The sequence below is a fragment of the Rhinopithecus roxellana genome, chromosome 13, assembly GCF_007565055.1.
Source record: "Rhinopithecus roxellana isolate Shanxi Qingling chromosome 13, ASM756505v1, whole genome shotgun sequence".
In the NCBI taxonomy this organism is placed as follows: Eukaryota; Metazoa; Chordata; class Mammalia; order Primates; family Cercopithecidae; genus Rhinopithecus; species Rhinopithecus roxellana.
The window spans coordinates 93,974,188-93,998,427 of NC_044561.1; the positions used below are offsets into that span (position 1 = coordinate 93,974,188).

At 40.8% G+C, this 24,240-nt stretch overlaps 1 protein-coding gene across 2 annotated transcripts in view; it reads left to right on the forward strand.

Annotated features, from left to right (window-relative positions):
- The window catches only part of PAK5 (p21 (RAC1) activated kinase 5), a 316,229-nt gene extending 292,348 nt beyond the window's left edge, over nt 1–23,881 (forward strand). Inside the window, exons 7-10 of one of the 2 annotated variants that reach the window (XM_010355272.2) lie at nt 3,316–3,442; nt 16,853–16,978; nt 18,610–18,744; nt 21,642–23,881. In XM_010355272.2, coding sequence (XP_010353574.1) covers nt 3,316–3,442; nt 16,853–16,978; nt 18,610–18,744; nt 21,642–21,797 — 544 coding nt within the window. In that variant the 3' untranslated portion in view covers nt 21,798–23,881. The remainder of the gene's footprint in view (nt 1–3,315; nt 3,443–16,852; nt 16,979–18,609; nt 18,745–21,641) is intronic. The other variant, XM_010355273.2, reaches the window with a different exon arrangement.
- The last annotated feature ends 359 nt before the right edge of the window (nt 23,882–24,240 follow it).

Below are 24,240 nucleotides of genomic sequence, written 5' to 3' on the forward strand. Positions count from 1 at the left end.
GACCTGGGAGCTTGTTAGAAAAGCAGAATCTCAGGTCCTACCCCAGACCAACTAAATGAGAATCCATGCTCTAGCCAGATGCTCAGGTGTTTCTTATACATACTGAAGTGTTAGCACTAACCTAACATCTTGTTAAGTAAGATCCTTCTAACTTCCAGGAAACAGAGGCTTCCAGAAGGGAAACGAAAGTGCCAAGCACCATCCAGCTCTTTATATATTTATCATGTAACCGTCACATATTTCTATGAGGCAGATGCTGATGTACCTGTCTGCCAGGTGATGAAGCTACAACTCAAAGAGGAAAAATATTCTTGGCCAGGCATAGTGGCTGATGCCTGTAATCTCAATATTTTGGGAGACCAAGGCAGGAGGATCACTTGAGGGCAGGAGTTCGAGACCAGCCTGAGCAACTTTGCGAGACCTTGTCTCTATTAAAAAATTTTAAAAATTAGCTGGGTGTGGTGGCATGTCCCTGTAGTCCTAGCTACTCAAGAGGCTAAGACGGGAGGATCACTTGAGCCCAGAAGTTCAAGGCTGCAGTGAGCTATGATTGCACCATTACACTCCTGCCTGGACAACAGAGCAAGGCTCTATCTCAAAATTTTTAAAGGTATCCTTCTCAAGACCACACATTTAATAACTGATACAGCCAAGATTAGAATTTGAAGTTACTCGAGAACTGAAGCATTTTTATTCCATGCCAAGCTTTTTTTCTATACAAAAGAAATAGAAGTAGAAATACACCAGCCATTCTCCAGTTGGCCATGTTAATTTCAAAGGCATTGGATTAGGAAGTATTTGTCACATGTTCCAGTCAAATGGGATATTTCTGTTAGTGACTAGGGGTTAGATTCAAGTAATTTTTGGTATAGTCGACCTGTAAACAATCTTTATACTTGCTTCAGGTAACTCAAATTTCATGGAATTCAAGAGAAAATAATTTTATTAAAGATGGTGGTTCTTGGTTCTGAATTAATTTGAAGGTATATGTGAGCTTGTCCCTGCTGCAGATACGCTAAACCTCTGAGGAATGTGTTTTTCCACATGTGAAAATGGTCATGTGAAAACCACTCAGGATAATGACTAACATACCACAGAACACAGAAGTTGTCAGTTTCCTCTGTTTCAGGCAAGAACATTTCTTCTCATCTGCCTTCATATGAGACTAGTGCTGTGGAATCCTCTTTTTTTTTTTTTTTTTTTTTTTTTTTTTTTTTTTTTTGAAACAGAGCCTCACTCTATCACCCATGCTGGAATGCAGTGGCGCACTCTCGGCTCACCGCAACCTCCACCTCCCAGGTTCAAGCAATTCTCATGTTTCAACCTCCCAAGTAGCTGGGATTACAAGCACGGGCCACCATGCCCAGCTAATTTTTTGTATATTTAGTAGAGACAGGATTTCGTCATGTTGGCCAGCCTGCTCTTGAACTCCTGACCTCAGGCAGTCCTCCCACCTCAGCCTCCCAAAGTGCTAGGATTGCAGGCATGAGCCACTGCACCTGGCCAAATCCTCCTTGAAGGGAAGGGTGTGTTTCTTCATACTCATCAACTTTATACCTTTGATACTCTCCTAATTGGCTACCTCTTTATACCTTACTTTTGAATCCCATCAGGATTTTCTAGCATCAACTAGACTGAAATGAAAATTCAAAGCCATTCATTTCCTTATTCTGCTGACCTTAGATTTACCTGGGGTTACTGGAGTTTTACAAGGTTGTCCTTAAATTTGGGCTCCGGTCATTTATATCCTCTGTATGTCCTGGCAGTCTCCTCTGTTTGTGTGATAGTTTGCTTTAGGACCTCTTTTACTTTTATTATTTAACATGGAATAGGGAAGAAGTTTTGCACATAGATGAGTTAGGCAGCTGCCTAAATGAATCATTTTGAGGGCACTGAACAACCTGTGCCATCCAAATAATTCTCACTTAGATTCCTCAGTGGCTGAACTATTTCAGTCATTAGGAAAATCCATTCATTCAAGTGGTGAGGGCAGTGTGAGAAAATGGGAAAGTGGGAAAGCATGGGTTCTGGACTAAAAAAGAGGTGGGGTTTGAATAGTGACCTGGCCATTTCTTAGCTGTGCAACCCTGGGCAGTTACCTGACCTCCCCCTCCCCCTCTAAAACTGTGGAGAAGGAAATACTTTCTCCACAGGAGTGCAGTGATGAGATATAGGAGGCCATAACCAATACTTCACTTCCTTTCTCATTCCCATGGTCCATTTATTAAAATACTATCCATTCACACTTAGTTATTAGTAACTTCCTAGGTCCAATTTCCTTTTGAGAGAAGGGACCTGAAGCGACAAAAACCTCTAGCTCCTTGGGGGAAGAAGAGAGAGGGTGAATGGGAAGTAGAGTAGGTCCCAGAGGGAGGATTAGAGATGCAAAGACCACTCTGCCTGAGCTCAGCCTTGAAAACTGTAGCTCTCCCCATTTCTAAGATGAAGAAAATGAGGCCCAAGGAAGTTAAAGGATTTGCTCATGATCATTTAACAGCCACACCTGAAACCTTCGTCCACCTATTCAATGTGTTGTCTCTGTGGGACCTGGAGGCTTGTTCATGCCTATGGAATTATCTGTTAAGAGTTCATGGGGCCTGGCACGGTGGCTCCTGTCTGTAATCCTAGCACTTTGGGAGGCTAAGGCAGGCGGATCACCTGAGGTCAGGAGTAGTTCAAGACCAGGCTGGCCAACATGATGAAACCACATCTCTAAAAATACAAAACCTCATCTACTAAAAATACAAAAATTAGCCGGGCATGATGGTGGGCACCTGTAATCCCAGCTACTTGGGAGACTGAGGCAGGAGAATCTCTTGGGCCCAGGAGGCAGAAGTTGCAGTGAGCTGAGATCGTGCCACTGCACTCTAGTCTGGGCTACAGAGCAAGACACCATCTCAAAAAAAAAAAAAAAGAAAGTCAGAAAGGAAGACTGCACTCCAGCCTGGGTGACAGAGCGAGACTCCATCTCAAAGAATGAATGAATAAATAAATAAATAAATAAATAAATAAATAAATAAATAATAAATAAATAAATAAAATTCCTGGAAGTGCATTTGCATGAATGAGCAAAAAGCTGACAAATAGTGGTTTCTTTCCTTTCACTTATATTTGGTCCCTGTCATATTCTCGGTGCCAAGTGCCTTTGTTCTGGGAGTCAGATCCCAAAGACTTCCTTCCCTTGTCTGCAGATTTTTCAGATATGAGTTGGAGCACGTGGACTGTTTCACTAAAGCACAAGGGAGCTGCCTCTCTTGAGCATTTCAAAGATGTTCTTAAATCTGTCTTGTTCCTTAAATGTTATTTCCTTTCCAGAATGAATGAAGAACAGATAGCTACTGTCTGCCTGTCAGTTCTGAGAGCTCTCTCCTACCTTCATAACCAAGGAGTGATTCACAGGGACATAAAAAGTGACTCCATCCTCCTGACAAGTGATGGCCGGGTAAGATGTTCATGTTTGGCCCCTTCATAGTTTTTCTTGTCACTCTGTCATGGGCATAATTTTTTAGAAACAATTTTTATAACTCTAATTTTTCTGAGTCACAAGTCACCCACTTCTCTTCCCAGAAGGCTTACAAAAAAGAAATTACCATCCCTTCCTCTGGGTCACCTTGTTAGTCAGAATTGCCTGACTTTGATGGATAATTTGCCTCCTTAACAATGAGTATAGGAAGTAATGGAAACTATGGCTATTTCTTTTCCTTTCTGCCACATCCGTTTTTGTTGGAGGAGAAGAGCTGACTCTTCTAGGGGTGCATCCAGCCTATTCACATGAATACATGTGTCCACAGTACCTTCCAGAGCACCTGCAGGTAACAGATGATCAACTCCACTTGGGTAATTTGAGGATGGTGTAATAAAGAACAGTTTACAAAAGCGTAGGCAGGTATAGAAAAATCATAAGGAATAGTGTATGAGAATTAGTGCAGTACTTTATATATATATATATAATTATTTTATTTATTTATTTAAATTTTACTTTAAGTTCCGGGATACATGTGCAGAATGTGCAGTTTGGTTACATAGCTGTAAGTGTGCCATGGTGCTTTAGAATGGAACATTACTCCTACTACTCCATGCCCGAAGTGGTGAAGCGAGGTCCTGACTACTAGAATCTGGAAATGGAGATTGCTGTAGATTTCGGGGCTGCCTGGCTGGAGCTCTGATCTTTGGTAGAAGCCAAACCAAGATGAACCTGCAGGATGAGAGCTGAAAGAATAAATCCTCCAACCTCACTCTTCTTCCTTCTAGTTTCCTACTGATGCTCCCTATTGACTGAAATCAGCTAGGAGCCAAAATGCAGTCAATATAGGTTAGTTTCCCAAGGCTTAGAGGAGGGAAGAAAATGGATCCAGAAGGACAAACAGCAGATATTTATCACACTGGCATACCTCAAGGTCCAGATTTCTGTATTTCACATCACCGCAACCTGCACAAGGGATTCTGCTGAAACTCATCAGCCACCCCAGGGCAGAGAGCATGGAATATAACAGCCAAGGAAATAACCAGTTTACATTCCAAGGAAGCCTTAGTTAAATGTAAGAGTTTCAAAGCATAGCTCTATACCATTAGGCTCTTTTGAGTCCCCTGAAACTCCCACCAGAGGCAGTGGCCTTGGCATGAATGGAGCCAACCATTCCTTTGATGTTCCTCTCTTTTACACCCAGCAACCCCTGCCATATGGAAAATGTTTATGTCACATCAGAAATTGCCCAGGAATGATCAGAGGGCAGTCAGAAGAAACTAACTAAGCACTTTGGCTTTTCTTTCTTATTGTTTTAAAAAGATTGTAACTATTATTGTAGAAAATTTAGTAAACTAAGAAAAGTATAGAGGATAAAACAACGATCACTCCTAATCCCATTACCTATTTTTCCCATATTTCCATGTACCTGTATATACAATTTGCAAACTTGGGATTGTATTTAATGGGGAGTTTTAAGACTTGCTTCTTGCATTGCTCTAACCATTGCATTGCTTCTCTTAAGAAAGAAGGGTACAGTAGCATGTATCAGTCAGGTTTTGCTACATCCACTCAAAGTGACTTAAAACAATCTCTATTTATTTGCTCACAAATCTGTAAGCCACCATTTGAGCTGACTCTACTGGGACGACTCGTCTCTGCACCAGCTCATCTCTGCATCATGTGACATCAGCTGAGCTCTCTCTTGCATTGTGATCAGCCTATGGTGACGGCCTTACTCATTTGCTTGGCAGTCAGCTGGCTCTCAGCAGGGACAGTGGAGGTAACAGGGCCAAGTATCACTCATCTCCCAGAGTCACCTGGACTTATTCACATGGTACCTGTGGCAAAGTTCCCAAGGGCACCAAAAGAGGCAAACCCTGATGTGTAGGCCCTTTTAAATCCTCTGCTTATATTATATTTACTGAATATCCAAGACCAGACTCAAGGGGTGGGGATATAGACTCTCCCTCTTGATAGGAGAAGATGCAAAGTCACACTGCACAGGGATGTGGATATAGGGAGAAGACTGTGTATGCATTTTTTCTCAGTCTACCATATGAGTGGGGCAGCTATGAGGAAAGATCAAGAATCCTCCCTGTCCAGACTCAGGAAAGCTCCTACGCAAGGCTCCATGGTGTCAGAATGCAATTTGCAAAGCATTAAACTGGTCTACCAGAGCAATTTCAAGCCAGACTTTCTTTCCTTGTTTCTAGAAATTTATGTTACAGGCTTCCTTGCTGTAAGAACATATCCAGTATCAAAATCCAGTATCAAAATGCGAGTAAGATACGAAGTCATTGTTTAATCAACTTACTTAAAGATCTCCCCTCCCGTCAATGTGCAAGATTCTTAAATCATTCAGTTGTCATTCTCAAGAGCAGAACCTTTGTCTCGAACACCTCCTGCACCTTTGTCTCGAACACCTCCAGCAAAGAGCTCACATAAATAGACACATTGTAGGTGCTTTTGGTCCTTATTGGTTTGTTCCCTCATTCATTTACTGAATATTTGCTGAATGTCTACTACGTGTAACAGACAGTTCTAAATCTTAGGGATGAACAAAGCAAAACCACTTCCTCTAGTAAGCTTATTTGTGGGCTGGGAATGTGATAATAAACAAATAGATAAATAAACAAACAAAATCCCCACCAAACAAGGGTTGATAAGTACTAAGTGTCCTAAGATTAATTTAGGCATAGTAAGGAGAATGGGGAGTGATGGGAGGGGCGGGGCTCTTTTATGGAGGCTGATCCCTCTGATGTGGTGGCATTGCAGCAGACACATGGAGGACTAGATCCTGTGGCTGCCAGAAACAGGAGCATTCCAGACAGAGGAAGCAACAGCATGTTGAGTGGATCTTGTGCCTCTTGGCCATTTTGTCCAGAGTTTACCCATTCATGTTCAGAACAGTGCATCATATTGAGTCCAGTGGTTTCTCCAGTGTCTGTAGGAAAAGGAAACTTTTCTTTTAAAAGAGAGCAGAAATGGAGTATGGCTACGCCAAGAAAAGGCTGAGAGTACGTTTTTATACTGGTCTATTAGTGTACAACTTTATATAGTAGAGAAGACTTTTTCAATTATCTATTGCTATTATAACAAGGCATCTCAACATTTAGAGTCTTAAGTCAACAGTCACTTTAGCATTGTCTCTTATAGATCCAAGAGTTGGCTAAACTCAGGAAAACAGTGCTGCTCTGACTTGTGGTTAAATAATGCCTGGGACCAGAGTCATCTGGAAGTTATCCTCACTCACATGTCAGGTAGTCAGTCCAGGCAGGCCAGTGGGAGCTGTTACCAGAACACTTACAACGTGGCCTCCCCATGTGGCTTGAGCTTCCTCATGGCATGGCAGTGGGTTCCAAGAGTGTGTCCCAAGAAAACGAGGTGGAAGTGCATGACATTTTTATAACCTAGCCTCAGAATCATATGGCATCACTTTCACCATGGTCACAAGCCCTTCCAGATTCAGCGAGGAGGAGTATAGAGTCCTCCTCAGTGTGAGAAAAATTAAGTCATATTGTAAGAAGAGCTCATGGGATGGGCAAAATTATTGTTGGCAATTTTGGAAAATACTGTCTGCCACACAAGATTTATTGGGTTCTCTTTAATTGGGTTTGGAGATGTTCAACATCATTAGCCTTTGAGAAATGCAAATGAAAACTACAATGAACTATCACTGCACACATATAAGAATGACAAAATGAAAAATAGTGATAACAACACTCATTCATACACTGCTCATAGGAATTTAAAATGGCACAGCCACTCAGGAAAATACTTTGGCATTTCTTTTTCAAAATTAAAAATGGACTTACCATGCAACCAGCACTTGCACTCTGAGGCATTTATCCAGAGAAATGGAAACTTATTTTCCCACAGAAACATGTACACAAATATTTATAACAGTTTTCTTCATAATAGCTCCAAAGTGGAAACTACCTAAATGTCCTTCAAAGGGCAAACGGTTAAACAAACAGTATTAATATATCATGGAATACCACTCAACAATAAAAACAAACAATTGATACACACAAGAACTTGGATGAACCTCAGGGAAATTATATTGAGTGAGAAAACACCAATCTCAAAAGGAAACACGCTATAAGATTCCATATATATATATATGTGTGTTCATGAAATAACATAATTCTAGAAATGCACAGCAGATGAATGGTTGGCAGGGATTCAGGGTTGTGGGAATGTGTCTATAAAGAATAGCAACAGGGAGTCCTATGCTGGTGGTACAGTTGGGTATATTGATTTTGGTGGTGGTTATAGTAGGTTGGTGCAAAAGCAATTGTCATTACTTTTAATGGCAAAAACCACAATGACTTTTGCACTGTTCTACACAGTCTCCCAGACTTTCTCAGCAAGATCAAGTTCTAGTTGCCCACCATAGTAACTCTTCAGGTAACTAGCCTCCTCTTGGTTAATTGACTAGTTGGCAACACGTGATAAAATTTCTGAGTGTACTTATATACACTACACACACAATGAGTTCATTTGTAACTGATGAAATTTGAATAAGTTCTATAAATTGTACCTAATCAGTTTATTGGTGTTGATATTGTACTGTAGCCATGTAAGATGCTAATGCTAGGGAGAGATGGGTGCACATTGCCACTTCCTGTGGATTTATCATTATTTAAAAATTAAAAAGTTGGCTGGGCATGGTGGCTCACATCTGTAATCCCAGCACTTTGGGAGGCTAAGACAAGAGGATTGCTTGAGCCAAGGAGTTCAAGACCAACCTGGGAAACATATTGAAGTCCCATCTCATCTCTACAAGAAAACTAAAAAATTAGCTGGATGTGGTGGCACTTATCTGTAGTCCTAGCTACTTTGGAGGCTGAGGCAGGAGGATTGCTTGGGCCCTAGAGTTTGAGGCTGCAGTGAGCCAAGATCATTCCACTGCACTCCAGCCTGAGTGACAAAGTGAACCCTGTCTCCAAAAAAAAATTAAAAATTTAAAATAAATTTTTAAAGTTAGGAAAAATGACTGAGAATTGCATGGGTTTAAAAGAATGAATACTTTCTGTCCTCTCGAAAGACTAGACAAATTATCTTCTATCAAGTAAAAGTAAATCATTCAATTATTATCTATGACATAAATAATATCTAACGAGTCACTAATTTGTGTTAAGAAGGGAGAATGTGGTGTTTGGGATTTGAAAGAGGAAAATAAATATATTCCATAGAATGGCTTAGGAATTAATAATGTAATTTGTGTAAAACCTTCAGAAGTATACCAGGTACAAGGTAGATGCTGAGTCAGAAGGCATTTCTTCTGCTCTTGTAATTAAGTGTTGTGTAGAATCATCATGACCTTTCCTTGGCCTAGGGCCAACATTTGATAAATGAATTACTTAGGGGACAGTAAGCAGTGAGTGACTGACTTTCATCAGATTCATTGGCCGGAATGCAAACCCATGACCTACTAAGTCCAATAAGTTTATGGAAAAGAGACACACACAAGTGGTCTTTATGATCTCTTTTTCTTTTTACTATAAATTGATTGCCACAAATCAAAACTTGGAATATGTCATATAAAATTTCAGATTCCTGTCTTCCTTGAAAAATCAAAGGGTCTGGCAACACTGTGCCTGGATTCACACACGGTGATAAGGGAAGTGGTATAAGGAGGGTGAGTTGTACCATAGCAAATGACGTTGGTGCCCCGCCCACATCTTCCTGGAACTTCCTATTACAGCGATCATTAGCTTCACCTCCAAATACCACCATCTGCATCTTTATGCCTGAAGACATTTTCTGGCCACTGTTATCTGCTTTTTCCATAAAGTTCTCAAACTTTACTGAGCATCAGAACCTGCTGGAAAGCTTGGCAAGAAACAGATTCCTGGGCCCCACCCCCAGAGATTCTGGTTCACTCAGGCTATGTGGTACCCAGGAAGCTGCATTCTAACAGGCTCTCAGGTGAGGCTGATGCTACACACGTTGTACATTGAGTGCCATTGCCTCATAAGGAAGCACCCAGAAACCAGGCACACAAGCAGCCCTCTTTTGCATTAGCCAAGACCCTAGAGCAGACACAGAATTCTTTAGAGTGCATGCAATTTACAGAGCAAGGGTTTTTACATTCTGTCTTTAAACCTGTAGCTGCCCTGTGGATAGACTCTCTTTTGCCCACCCTCCCTCCCAACCCTCCACCATTCTTTTGTGGAGACCCTGACTCCTGGCCAGGACACATGAGAGATGGATAGGCTCTCACATTTAAATAACAGCTTTGTCTGAGCTCTCAACTAAAGTTCCTTGTGTGGTCCTTGTGTAACAAGCTACATTTTCTCCTTTTAGGGGGCGGACAACATACTAGCGGTAGTTCCTTAGCCTAACTGCATTAGTGAGACGAAGGTGGTTTCCTAAGCAGCCCAGTTGCACAATTCTCCCCAAAGTAAGGCTCAGCTTAGCATCTATGTGATTTGCTTTTAAGATCTGCCTACAGTGCTTTATTATACTCATTACTTGAGTTCTCATTATCTACTTGCAGATTTATTTGGACAAATGTTGTGTGCAATTTTGTTCTTTTAGAAAATTGTCCCTTTTATGTACTTGGATGAGTAAAGAATCATGCAAAAGCACTTATACTCCTACAGCAGAAGAACAGGCCTCACTTTCAAGTGTCGAGTTTCAATTGCTCATCTCACATTTTGTCAGGGAGATGGTTATTAGGATGCCAGATTTTGAGGGGTTTGGATATTTTTCAAGTCAGCAAAGAGAAACCCACACTAGAGATATTGAAATTTAAAACTGCCAAGTAGCAAAATGCTAATACATTCACCTCCGTAACCATTCAGGTTTCTTAAATTTATAGGCAAACAAAATTGATTGGAACGTTTGTTCCTCCTCTACTCTCTGTGTATTGGGGTTGCAAATTTACTCACACTCTAGTTTTGGAAATACACACACACACACACCCCACAATTATAGTTTCTATGTTTCCTAAAACTAACCCAGACTTCTTCACAGAGTCCTACTGGTTGGATTCTTTTCAAAAATATCTATTTTAATTCAATGCGTTAAATTTAGTTGGCTTGAATAATTTGAACATTGTCTATCAAAGTTCAAGTACATTATTGCGAAGTATAAATGATACCTTTATAAACTCAGTCTTTCAGATTTAACCACCACCTACTCCCTCCTCTCCTCTCCACCATCACTTATTCCCAGGATGGAACACGGGTGAAGGAGAGACAAGCATGGCTCATGGAACCTCAGGGTGAAGGAGATAAGAAGCATCTTCTTGTCCTTTCTTCTCCCTGCCTTGCTGTCACTGGACTCTCCTGCTACTGGACTGGTGACCAGGTAGCACGATTGACTGGTCCTGTCTGGGCTGTCCAGGGGCACGCCTCTGCTCTACTTCACAGTCACAACCTCTTCACTCACGGGTTGAAAGGTGCCCTACAGGCTGCCTCCTTGTCCCAACCACAGGCTTGTGCCAGACCCTTCCCATTCCCTCACTGAGATTTGGAGGAACCTCTGAACCCCTGCACATCCCACACAGGCCATGGAAGCCAGTAGCACTGCCGCAAGCTCATGTCCACCCACACTATTGTACCGTGTCTCCATGGAGTACATTTTACATGCTGGTATAAAATGAAACAGTATCTGAGACAGGTGTCAATCAATTTAGAAGTTTATTTTGCCAAGGTTAAGGACATGTCCAGAAGAAAAAACAAAAACAAAAACATGGATTCATAGAAACTGTCTGTGGTCTGTGCCTTTCTCCAAAGATGAATTTGAGGGAAAAGGGAAACGTGGACTGGAGAGGAAAGAGGGAGGGTATGGTCATCCACTTGTTGCAAGAGAAAAGGAGCAGGTAGGAGAACTGTCAATTATGTATTGATCTCATGCTCAGCAAATCGGCACTTTACAGAATATAATGTGAACATAGAGTCACTACCTGTGAAGATATTTACAACATGACCTGTAGCTGTCTACTTAGAAACAAAACAGAAGGCAGCTTCTTGCAGGACTCAGCTTTTAGTTTAATTTTTCCTCTTGGCAGAGTGAACTGGGGTCCTGAGTTTTTAATTTTCCTTTCACACTGGGTGTGGCCAAGGCTGTTGTTCAGTCAGTTTTACTAGCAGGTCTACACCCGTTTTTTAAATATTGCAAGCTTTTCCTGCTAATTGGTTGACAGCCACTGCTTTAAGTCCTTAGACTATCCCCTATTACTCCAGCCCCTTCCCAAGACCCTCCTCACCTCATTAAAAATGGTAATCCTTCCCAGGGTAACTCTAGGACTTTGCTTGACTTTCTATCTAGGTTCCAATTAGCCTACCTTAATCTGGTTATTGAATATTTTGAATATTACCTCTGAACCCATGCTTGTGGGGCTTCTCCTCTCCCTTATTTGTATGGGAATGTATGCAACACAGGTATTTCCAAAGCCCACCACCATCTGCTTGGAGTGAAGAAAAGTGATATATCATAAGGAGGTCAGGACCTGACATAGTCAACATCACTCCTCTTTCTCCCCTTCTGTAAATTATCACAGACTACAAGGGGTGGACTGTAGTATTTTTACTTCTATGCATTATCAACTCCTCTTATAATAGGGCACCAAGGATTATGGACCAGGTATCATGACCACAAGACCCTCTTTTTCATACACATGTGGAATTCTATGATCTGAGTCCTCTGGGATTGATTCTTGATAAGAAATTGTGAATATCACCTCTCTACTAAACCAGCTTTCTCTAGCATTTCTTTGGGAAAAATCTAATCCCTTCCAATTCAAATCATACCACCATTGGTCCAAATCACTGGCCTTAAGACAATTAGTGAGAATATCATGAACAAGGAAATGAAAAAAAAAAAATCACATTAATAATTTCCAAAATGGCCGGGCGCGGTGGCTCACGCCTGTAATCCCAGCACTTTAGGAGGCTGAGACGGGCGGATCACGAGGTCAGGAGATCGAGACCATCCTGGCTAACACGGTGAAACCCCGTCTCTACTAAAAAATACAAAAAAACTAGCGGGGCGAGGTGGCGGCGCCTGTAGTCCCAGCTACTCGGGAGGCTGAGGCAGGAGAATGGCGTAAACCCGGGAGGCGGAGCTTGCAGTGAACCAAGATCGCGCCACTGCACTCCAGCCTGGGCGACAGAGCGAGACTCCGTCTCAAAAAAATAAAATAAAATAAAATTATTTCTAAAATGTTACTTTCATTTAATCTGTGTTCCAACTTTGATTCTAAGAACAGCTATCTTCAGTATGCTTCGGACGTTTTCAGAAAGAGCTTCAGTGTGTCTTCTGTCACCTGGTGTACTACTATGTACATGTGTCAATATAAAATAAATCTAGTAGCATGTGTTTTCTGAGTTTCTACTGTTTGTTTGCCCAGCTCTTAAGGAACACAGTAAGGCTCTGCAATCAGAAAGCAGAGTTGTTGTCCCCAAGGAATGTCATCTCTAGCTAGAGGCGGAAAATCAGCACCAGAAAACAGTTCAGGATTGAGTGCATGCCAAATTCTCTGAATTTGGAAAGGAGAGAGATCAACATGGGCTCCTGAGAAGAGTTCTGGAGAATGTTAGAGTTGATAAAGCCCTTGATGTATGCCTGAGAATTGAATATGCAAGAAAAAACCATCAACGAAAACTCAGAGTTGGGAATGGACCATAAGATGACCACCTCTTTCTGATTTGCACAGAACTTTCCGGGTTTTAGCACTGGAAATCCTACATTCTAGGAACAGCCCTGGTCCCTAAGAATGGTTTTACTGTGTGCAGAAAGCCATGAGGAATGAGGTTGGCTATGTGAAAAGGCACCAGGTTACAGAGGACTTTAAAAGCTGTTCAGGTGGACTGTAGTGTGTTTAGCTCAGAGTAGGAAGACAGTGTGGTGAAAATGTTAAGGCTTTTGTCAGAATGCTAAAGAGATTAGACTCTGTGCAAACAAATGCCCCTTCATCCCCACCTGTCCGTGTGACCTCCTCCCTCTTCTGTTTCTTGGCGGAACTGTGATCTCCTATGACTCAAGCTATAATGTGTACACCAATGGCCTGGGGATCTTGTTAAAGTGGAAACTGTGACTTCAGCAGGTTTGTGATGGGGCCTGAGGTTCTGCAAATCTAACAAGCTCCCAGGTGACGTTGCAGCTGCTGCTATTGATGAAGATGATGCTTTAAATAGCAAGACCCTGGATCCCGTCCCATCACTCCTACAGGGATGCTTTAAAAACCCTACCATCAGTTTCCCTCACTCTCTCCTCTTTCTTCAACATCTACCACTCCAGTAACTCCCTTCTTTCAGCCTGTAACTTTGCTCTTCAGTACAGAGTGGTGATTAAATTCCTGAATCCTGGCTCTTTCCGTTACTAGCTCTGTATCCTTGGCAAAGTGGCCTAAGCACTACTGTGTTTTGGCTTACTTCTCTGGAAAATTGAGATAATAATATTTCTTACCTTGTTAGTTTCTTGGGAGCAGTCAAATGAGATAATACATGTAAAGTGTTCATAGTGTTACCTGGCAGGTAGTAAGAGCTCAGTGAGTGTATTCATTTCCCAGGACTGCTATAACAAATTGCTACCAATTGAGTAGCATTTTCTTCTCTCTGCATGAAATGTATTCTCAAGGTTCAAGAGTCCAGAGGTCCAAAATCAAGATGTGGGCAGTGTTGATTCCTTCTGGAGGCTCTGAGGAAGAAGCTTTATATACATTTCTCCTGGTTTCTGGTGGTTGTGGCAATCCTCAGTGTTGCTTGGCTTGTAAACTCATCCCTCCAGTCTCTGCTTTACCTTCACATGGTCTTCTTATCTATATGTCTGTGTGTCCTCTCCTATTTCTATATCAGTCTTGGGATTTAGGGCCTGTCCCCAATCCAGTATGACCTCACCTTCACTAATTAGACCTGCAAAGACTCTTTTCCAATAAGATCACATTCTGTGGTTTGATTGGGTGTGAATTCTGGGAGACATTCAACCCACTCTAGAAAATAGTGTTAATTATCATTGTCATCATTATCATATTCACCACATTTATAACTGCTGGATATCTTCTATCTGTAAAATACATCTCATTTCTTGAAAAGCAGTCTGACTGAGATCTACCTGACTACTCTCTGTATTCCACCCCGACTCAACCTGAAACTAGAGGCTACTAGGGATGCCCTCATTGCCGAGCACAACAGTGACTCTCAGTTCTTACCTGGTTTCATCCCCCTGTTGTGTCCTAGATGCTGCTATCCCCACCTTGGCTTTCCTAATTTATTCTCCATTGTTTCTGATTTCTTGATGTCTTTCTCTTCAGTCTCCAGTAATGCTTCAATTTCAATCACCCCAGGTGCCCAGTATTTCATATTTGACTGTGTTGTTTTCTCATGCTATGGCCCTTCAAGGGTTTGACTACCACTCATATCCCAAGGACCCTCTCATCCGTGCCCTAGCGATGGTGTTGCCCAGATCTTGATAGTAGGTCAAACCTCATCACGTGATAAACCTAAAGCGTGTACATTTCACTCTATGTAAATTTTTAAACTGTTAAAAAAGAAACACATTGAACTCCAGTTAATGCTCAATTAGGAGTGAGGTGTACTGCTGTCAGCAATTCAGTTTGAAATGCATCAAAAATTAGATGATTAGATGGATGAATAGAGAGATAGGTATATGATAAAGCCCACACAGCAAAACATTAATAATTATAGAATCTACTCATGCATGTAGGGATGTTCACTCTGTAATTCTTTCAGCTTTGCTGTATGTTTGGAAATTACCGTAATAACATGTGTGGCAGGGGGAATCTTGCCTTTGGTTCAGAACTCCCTGCTGAATCCTGATCTTTATAATATATTAATGCACGTGTTCTTCATTTGCAGAGGCCTCTTTCACTTCTTATGATTGAGGCTCATCAATTCATGCAACAATTTTGATTTTGAAAACCTATCATGGGCCAAGCACTATCATGGGTCCTGAAGCTACAGAGATAGTTTTTTTAAACTCTAACCAGGAAGACTTGGAACGAGATGGAGAGAAGGGTCAAGGATGATTTTCATGGATAGATGTTGGTGGATGTTGGTGTCATTCACTAGAACAGGATTGATGGAAAAGGGGTCAGGTTTTGGAGCAGAGAGAGGGATGCTGAGTTTGGAAGTACTTGTGGTCATCCATACAGAAATATATACTAGTTGGAAATACAGGTTTTGAATGGAGGAGAGAGGTCTGAACTAAGCATAGAAAGAAAAAGAGTATCCAGTAAGAGAATCTAAGAAGAGAAGATGTGAGAGAGGAAACCAGAACCCTAGGGAACCCTAATATTTAAGAGGCGGATGGCAGAGGTAGAGCCAGGGAAAAGAAAGGTTGAAAGAGGAAGTTCAGGGAGGTGTGAAGAGAATTAAGAGAGAATTCATACCTTGGAGACTGTACTATGGATTTTTAAAAATTTTTTAACTTCAAATGGTCATTCTGAACCATTGGTTCCTTTTGTGTTCTATTATCACCAACAACTCTAAGTGGCTCTTTGATATCTCTTTCATAAGGCTGTTTGAAGTTCAGACCAGGTCATCATGACTAGAAATTATGGCTTCCAGAAATAAACTGAATCCTGGTCATCTAGAATTCATAAACCAGCAGGGTGCCTAACTGTGCAGTATGTTCTTAAGAGTACATGAGCTCTGGGAAAGAAATTTCCAAGTCTTTTTTTCTCCTTGATGATATCTAAGGTAAATAACATGTATATACACTGAGCCCTTAGGATGACCACCTTAAACCCCTTACAACCAAGTGCTGACACCCAGTTTCTATGCCTGTGTTTCCACTTCCATTGATGTTCACCGTGGTAGCTTCAACTGTCATGGACAAAGTATCAAACCAAAAAGGGAAGGGGATCCAATACTAAAAGTGACATTTCCACATCCTGGATAAACAAAGGCCTTGCAATATTTCAAATATAGAAAAGAGATGGTTCTTTGATTTGCCTCATGGTACATAGAAATCTGAATGTGCTCAACTCAAAGGAAACTAAATGTTATCAGTTTGTTCAAAATTCACATTGAGAATAGCAATTTACGTATATGAAAGCATCATCTGTTACATTACGTTAAACTTGTGGGCTTGGGATGTAACAAATTTGTTGTTTGTGGTGTATTTAATTCGTAAAGTTTTTTGTTTTTGTTTCATCATTTTATAGAAGTAATGTAGGCAGCGGGAGTTTAGACATTTGGAAGTTGATCCTGGTGGGCCCAGGAGAAGTTTCTCCATTAAAATGGACCATGCCTTTCCAATAAAAGGGTCTGACAGTCCCTCCCCTGATATGTCCAAGGCCTGTTGATGAGACTGCTTTGTTTTAAATTTGAAACTCTCTGTGTTTGTATTTTCATGTCTAGCAGACATTGTTTTAAAATTGCTAGTTTGTTGCATTCCTTTCCTTTTCAGATAAAGTTATCTGATTTTGGTTTCTGTGCTCAAGTTTCCAAAGAGGTGCCGAAGAGGAAATCATTGGTTGGCACTCCCTACTGGATGGCCCCTGAGGTGATTTCTAGGCTACCTTATGGGACAGAGGTAAGGGGGTCACAGTCATAGTCAGGAGTGGCAGGACTGGGACAGGCACAGGGTTCTGAGATAGTTGGTGACCACAGGAGATGGTGGCAATGACTTTTGACTCCACATTGGATCCCCACTCACTAGATGAGGCACAGATGTAAGCTGTGGCAGGAGGGAGCCTGGCCACCCCTGGGGTAGACCACTGCAGTATTTATCCAAGGGCTCTTTATTGCAGTCCTACAGTGGACACTGTGGAAAAGTCACTCCAACTGTGATCCCACTCTCAGTAGCAGGCACACACAAAGCAAGGCAATGCAACTTGCAAAGTGGCTGGAGACATGCAGATGAGCAGGCATGAGGATTCAGAGGAAGGAAAGAGGATCAAAGAAAGTACCACAAAACAGAGGTGATATTTAAATGAGCAACTGTTTTCAATACAGTTTACATCTCACAGTGAAGGACCTACACAGTGGTTTCTTATAGGAAAAAAATAATATGTGACTCATAGTCAAAAACATGGCACAATTTCTGTTTCCACTGGAATGAAAATAATCACTCATAATCTTTTAAGGGGTAGGGCCTGGAAGTGTGAAAATGCAGGGTCAGAGGGAGTAGAGGAAGGGCCTTCTTGGGAGGTAATAGCATGGGTGGAAGCTCAGAGGCACATAAGGCTACATACAGGTGGAAGCCAAGGGGTATGCTTCGGCTAGCCATAGTGTTTCCACACTTTGTGGTGTGGATGGTGATTCTGGGAGAAGAGAAGCATGAGAAGACATGGCAATGAACTAAGGACATCAGCATAAGTTACAGCAGAATCTTTCTCTTTCTCTTGTTTGCTTGACCTTGGGTGAGTCCTCAACTTGTTTTTCTCACTGTGGTCCTGAGAGATAAATTCTCAGTGAAGGTCACTGCAAGGGGTAATAATAGCAATACATTCATCAGATAAGAAGTATAAAGAGGCCCTAATGGGGAAGTGAGTGGAACTGGGAGTTTATAGCACAGTGATGGCTCCTCATTGTCCTGACTTCCCATTCTTTACTAATTGCTTGTCATCTCTTCCTTTTCTTTTCTCCAATCCCTGAAAATGCTTTTGTAAAGCGAGGTTTTGTGCATGCTGTTTTGAAATGATAATAAAAGGTAGGGGGAGGAAATCCCCAAGTAGGGGAGAAAATAACTATTTTTAAATCTAATTAATAAAACAATCAGAATATATTCTGCTTCCTGCAAGGTAGCCCTTTGCAGTTTGTCACAAATATGTCAAAACTTTCTTATTTGTTTATGGTTTAAATACAACCTTCTTCTCCATTTTCATAGCATTAAACTGGAAGATTTTCTCATCTGCCCTAATAGACAGTTAACTACTAAAGTTTACAGAGTAAAAATTAAAGTGCTAAACTTTACAAGGTTAAGATATTCATTTATGTCTGAAGGGTGGAACCCTCACTGAAGTTGTCCAGAAAAGGCAAAGATTGTTAGCAAAAACTCCGTTACCCAGCAGTTTAGCCTATAAATCTGTATTGTAAATGTTGAGAGGTTACAAATACCATATTCATTTGTGAATGAGTATGAACCTCTTGGGTTCTGTGGACGCACTTGATGTTTCAGAATGTTCTCCTTGCCCGAGATAACCAGTGGGATGTGCCCAACAGGTGGACATCTGGTCCCTTGGGATCATGGTGATAGAAATGATCGATGGTGAGCCCCCCTACTTCAACGAGCCTCCCCTCCAGGCGATGCGGAGGATCCGGGACAGTTTACCTCCAAGAGTGAAGGACCTACACAAGGTGAGAAGCAGCAGCTATTGCTGAAGTGCAGAATGGTTTTTGGATTTTTCCATCTCTCTCTGGTTTTTAAGACTGACTTACCACATCCAGCAGGGAGATCCTGGGCATGGGCTTTGGAACTAGTCACTTAGGTTTGAATCTCTGTTCTTCTGTTCTTTTACTGGACAAGTGACTCAGCCTTTCCTACCCCAAAGTTCTTCATCTATAAAATGGGTTACAATTGTCCTCTATCCCAAAGGGTTGGTTTGAAGAGTAAATCAGGTGCTCTATGCCATACTCATTCATTCAGCATCTATTACATGCTGGGGACATCTAATAGCTTGGGACATCGCCGTGCATGACCCCAGATTTTCTGACTCTGTAGACTCTGCATTCTAATTGGGGAAACAGATAATAAACCACAAACAAACAAATAAAATGATTTCAGAGTATAGTACATACTATGAAAGAAAAACATACTGTGATGTGATGGAGTGTGCAGGAGAAGGGATTGAAAGTTGGTTGTGTGAGTCTGTTTTTACACTACTATAAAGAAATACCCAAGACTGAGTAATTTACAAATAAAAGAGGTTTAATTGACTCGCAGTTCCACATGGCTGGAGAGGCCTCAGGATACTTACAATCATGGTAGAAGGCAAAGGGAAAGCAAGGCATGTCTTACATGGTGGCAGGGGAGAGAGAGAGAGCACAGGGGAAATGCCAGACACTTATAAAACTATCAGCTCTCATGAGAATTCTCTCACTATCTTGAGAATAGCATGGGGGAAACTGCCCCCATGACCCAATTACCTTCCACCAAGTCCCTACCTTGACATGTGAGGATTACAATTTGAGATGAGATTTGGGTGGGGACACAGAGCCAAACCATATCACTGATTTAAGCTGAAGAGGGAAGGAAGCCATTTCTAGGGAGGGATCAACAGAGCTGGGACCTGAATAGGAAGAAGGTACAGCCATGCAAAGATCTTGGAGAAAAAGGTCCCAGGCAGGGGGAGCATCAAGTGGAAAGGCCTTAAGCCAAGAAAGAAGGCCTATATTGCAGAGCAAAGTGAGCAAGAGGAAAAAGGTAGGCCTTGTTGGAGAGATGGGCAGGAGCTAGATTGTACAGGGCAATGAAGGTCATGGTTAATATAATACTTTTAAGAGATTGAGTGGAGTCTTTCCTGTTTTCCAAGGATTGCCAGTTAGGACGAGCTCAGAAAATAATGATGCTTCATCCAAGAATCACCACTGTAGGAGCTGCCAGATTTCCGCAGGACTTGCTCAGAGGATCATTTCTGTAGGACTACTACTATAAACACTGGCCCCATACACACCTCTCCTCCTATCTATTTTACGACAATAAAAGAGAGTGTGTGGCTGCCTTTTGGAGGAGAATTGTTTGCAATGGTAGTATCTCCTCCTTCCTCACCCCTAAATCTTAGGGAAGAGCCCCAGTGGAATCACTCATATAGGTTGTGTGGACCTACAAAAACATAAACAACAACAAAAAAAGACTGAAATTTGTACTAGATTGGACTAAGTTTAAATAACGAAAAGTGGCTGGGCGTGGTGGCTTACGCTTCTAGTCCCAGCACTTTGGGAGGCTGAGGTGGGCGGATCATGAGGTCAGGAGATGAAGACCATCTGGCTAATACCGTGAAACCCCATCTCTACTAAAAATTCAAAAAATTAGCCGGGTATGGTGGCGGGTGCCTGTAGTCCCAGCTACTTAGGAGGGTGAGGCAGGAGAATGGTGTGAACCTGGGAGGCGGAACTTGCAGTGAGCCAAGATTGTGCCACTGCACTCCAGCCTGGGTGACAGAGTGAGACTATGCCTCAAAAAAAAAAAAAAAAAAAAAAATTGACTAAAAATATATCATATGAAAATAGTCTCATACCCAATGAGATGAGTGCCAATGTTCTTCAAAACCATGTACAAGAATAACTTTAATCCTAATGGTTTTGAAAAACTGGAAACCAGCCCAAGGTTGTTTCCCAAAGGGATAAATAATGTGTGGTATAATTGGACAATGAATACTACACAGTAATGTAAAAGATATAACTTTTGCCACACATTGGGGATGAATCTCACAGATACAACGCTGAGTGAAAGAAGCCAGACGGAGAAGAAATCAAATATAGGACTCCATTTTGATGAAGTACAAAAGTAAACAAAACTAAGTTATGCTATTAGAAATTAAAATAATGACTGTATCTTGATAGGAGTGGAAAGTAAATAGGGGTAAATGTGTGTAAAAAATCCATTGAGCCATACGCTTAGTATTTGTGCAGAGGAACTTGAGCATGCTGGCACGTGCTTGTACTCCCAGCTACTCAGGAGGCTGAGGTGGGAGGATCACTTGAGCACAGGAGTTTGAGCCTGGGCAACATAGTGAGCCCTCATCTCTAAATACATACATAATGTAAGACATAGCTTTAAAAAGTAAATTACAAGACCTTTAAAGAAAAATAATGAGATGTGTTAGGTATCCTTACAAGAGCTTGTTTCTCTTAAAGAAAGGGATTTCACAGAGCCTGTGTGGTTGCAGTTAGAAAAATGAAACGGCTCCCTGTTTTTACTATGCTTCATCAAGCATGTGTGACCAGCACCTGCACATAGTAAACATTTTGTAATAGCTGCTCTTATCGCTGTGATTGCCACTGTTATTGTATTTAGTAAATAAGTTTTCATTCTTAGTTGATCTATCATTTACACCTATTATTTCAAACTTGAAAAAGGTAAGGAAAAAGTGGAATTTTAAAGGCAAGACCTGCTTTCACTTTCATAACATCTTTCTCCTTAAGATAACTTTCTGGAATTTGAAGTTGTTGATAGGATGAATGGGGAAAACATTTTGGGGACTGGGTTAGGTGTCTGTGTTAGTCCTCAGATTGGTATCTGTGTGTTTCCACAGGTTTCTTCAGTGCTCCGGGGATTCCTAGACCTGATGTTGGTGAGGGAGCCCTCTCAGAGAGCAACGGCCCAGGAACTCCTCGGACATCCATTCTTAAAACTAGCAGGTCCACCATCTTGCATCGTCCCCCTCATGAGACAATACAGGCATCACTGAGCAGAGGATTCGTGTAGGTGTCAAAGCTAGATGAGGACATGAGAATAATTCAGGAGAACAAAAGGAAACACAGAACGTGCAAAAGGCCTGTGCATTCTAGACCAGCCAATTGGTAGGACAGTGTGATGACCGGCAGGGTTCGACAGACCAGGGCATCTTCTTGTGTCTTAAATAGGCATCTCTCCACTGACAGCTGGCGTGGTCATTTGGAGCATGGCTTTAATAAGTCATTAATACATTTTTCAGCCCTTCATCCAGCAAATCAGAAGGACTCAGTACAAACTCCGTTATGATATATCCTAGCCACATGCAGGGTAACATGTAGGATTTTCTATATTGAAAGAATACTTTTCTGGCAAAAAAAAAAAAAAAAAAAAAAAAGAAAGAAAGGAAAACAAAAAGCACTTTTTTCTTAATGGTAGCAGTATAATGTATTTTGCAACGAATTTGTAATTTTTCTGTACGATAGTTTTGATAATTTATAGTACTTTGATGTCATGTAGTCATTGTATCAGTTGAAGTAATACTTGTTTACTAGCAGGAGTTTGAACAAAGCCTTTCCTACTTTTTTATCCCTTTAAGAGAACCAATGATTCTTTAGGAACTTTGAATACTGAATGACTCTCAATCACCGTCAGCTTTAGTAAAATATCTTTCTTATCCTAACAAGTGTCTTATTTGATGGAAGAAGAATTAAGAGTGATGGTGATAGTGTGCACGTTTCATTAATCCAACCAAAAATAATGAAATAAAATTTGAGCCACAGTATACCACTCCTTGGGATAAACCTAAATATTTTTTAAAATCACGTTTTCCATCAACGCCTGTAGTAGCAAACCATTTTTTGCACACCACAATGTTTCCCTCAGTGCCCTTTCTCAAATGGGTACAATGTTCCCTTGTGGCCGAATTTCCCTCCCAGGGAGCAATTTCAGTGCTAGGATCATTGGACTCAGTTCCCAAAATAGAATGTTTCAGTGAGACCATGAGAATTCCAGGCTCACAAAGGGAGAGGAGAGAACAGGGCAAGACGTTTGGTTTCATTTGTCACCATTTTTAAAACTCTGTATGCTAGCACACCAAACTCTTGTCTGTATTTACCTTTGTACCACAGTATTAATTGCTATTGTTCATGTATCGTGCTGGAAGTCTGAACTGACTCTAGAGGACGAATTAGCAAGAGGGTATTTTACCAGGTATGATCTGACTTCAGTTGTGCCCATGTTACAATGTGTTTCCGACATAGGAGAGTCGTGCTGCTGTCTAGATCTTCTTGAATGTTGATAAAATGAATGACTACTACAATACATTTTGTGTTGCTTGTTGGATGAATTTGCATGTTAATTGTAGGCCAATATAGATTTGCCTTTAAAACTCTGGAAGAGCTACATAGTCATCATTAGTTTCTATTAATTATGCATCAGACAAAAGCCATTTGTTACCAAACTGGAAAAACAGAGGCTTTTCTTAACTATTTCATATACTGTAACAAATATGAATTTAAATTTGTGATAGCGCTCTGGTTGCTCTAAGCATAATTAAGAATTTTTGTAATTAATAGGTTGCTAATTATTTATTACTGCTAAAAAGGAAAAAAAGGCATAAAATGACCTTCTACTGATTAGATTTTCAGTTTTCCTTCAAACTGGAAATGCCTCCATAAATAGGATCTATGATTTGCTTCATAAAACACAGCAAATCAATGTTTTATGTAAAATATTAAAGTATTAATATAAATATGTGAGAATAAAAACAATCTAAATCCAGAAAATTGCAGTCCTAAATATTCATGAGACAGATTGTATTAATTTAACCAGGACTATGTAGAAGTAGAAAGAAAAGAAAAAGAAAATCTTTTTTAAACCAGAACAAACATTAAAAACTATTGCAGAAAATAGTGGATTTTGGATTCCAAACATTTTCGACAGTGTAATGGAAATTTTTCTGTAATTTTCTTACCATCAGGTATTTTTTAAAGTTCATTGAGTTTACCAAAAGTTACTGTAGCTTAAAAGGTTTTGTGAGCACTAACTATTGGCAGAAACTGCATTTACAAATAAAAATAAATGTTTGCCTTTTCCCCATTGTGTTATTGGAAACAGTAATTTCCCAAATTTATTTTCTTGGGTAACCAAGAATGATTTCTTTGTGATATCGGGGAGTACAAATGAGTTGGTACAAAGTTGTATGTAACATTGTGATGACATGACCTAAAGACAAATATATCCATCCCTAGAGATTGTAAAGAGTGTGAGATGGTGATATCAATACCACTACTGAAAAAAAAAAGTACTGAATTCTGGAAGGCCAAGTTCAAGGAAAGCCAGGTTCAGGGCTAAAGACTCTCATTCTACTTCCCTGTTCCAAAATGCAAAACTGATCTGAGGAATTTTTTTTATTATTATTAATTTATTTATTTTTTATACTTTAAGTTCTGGGTGAC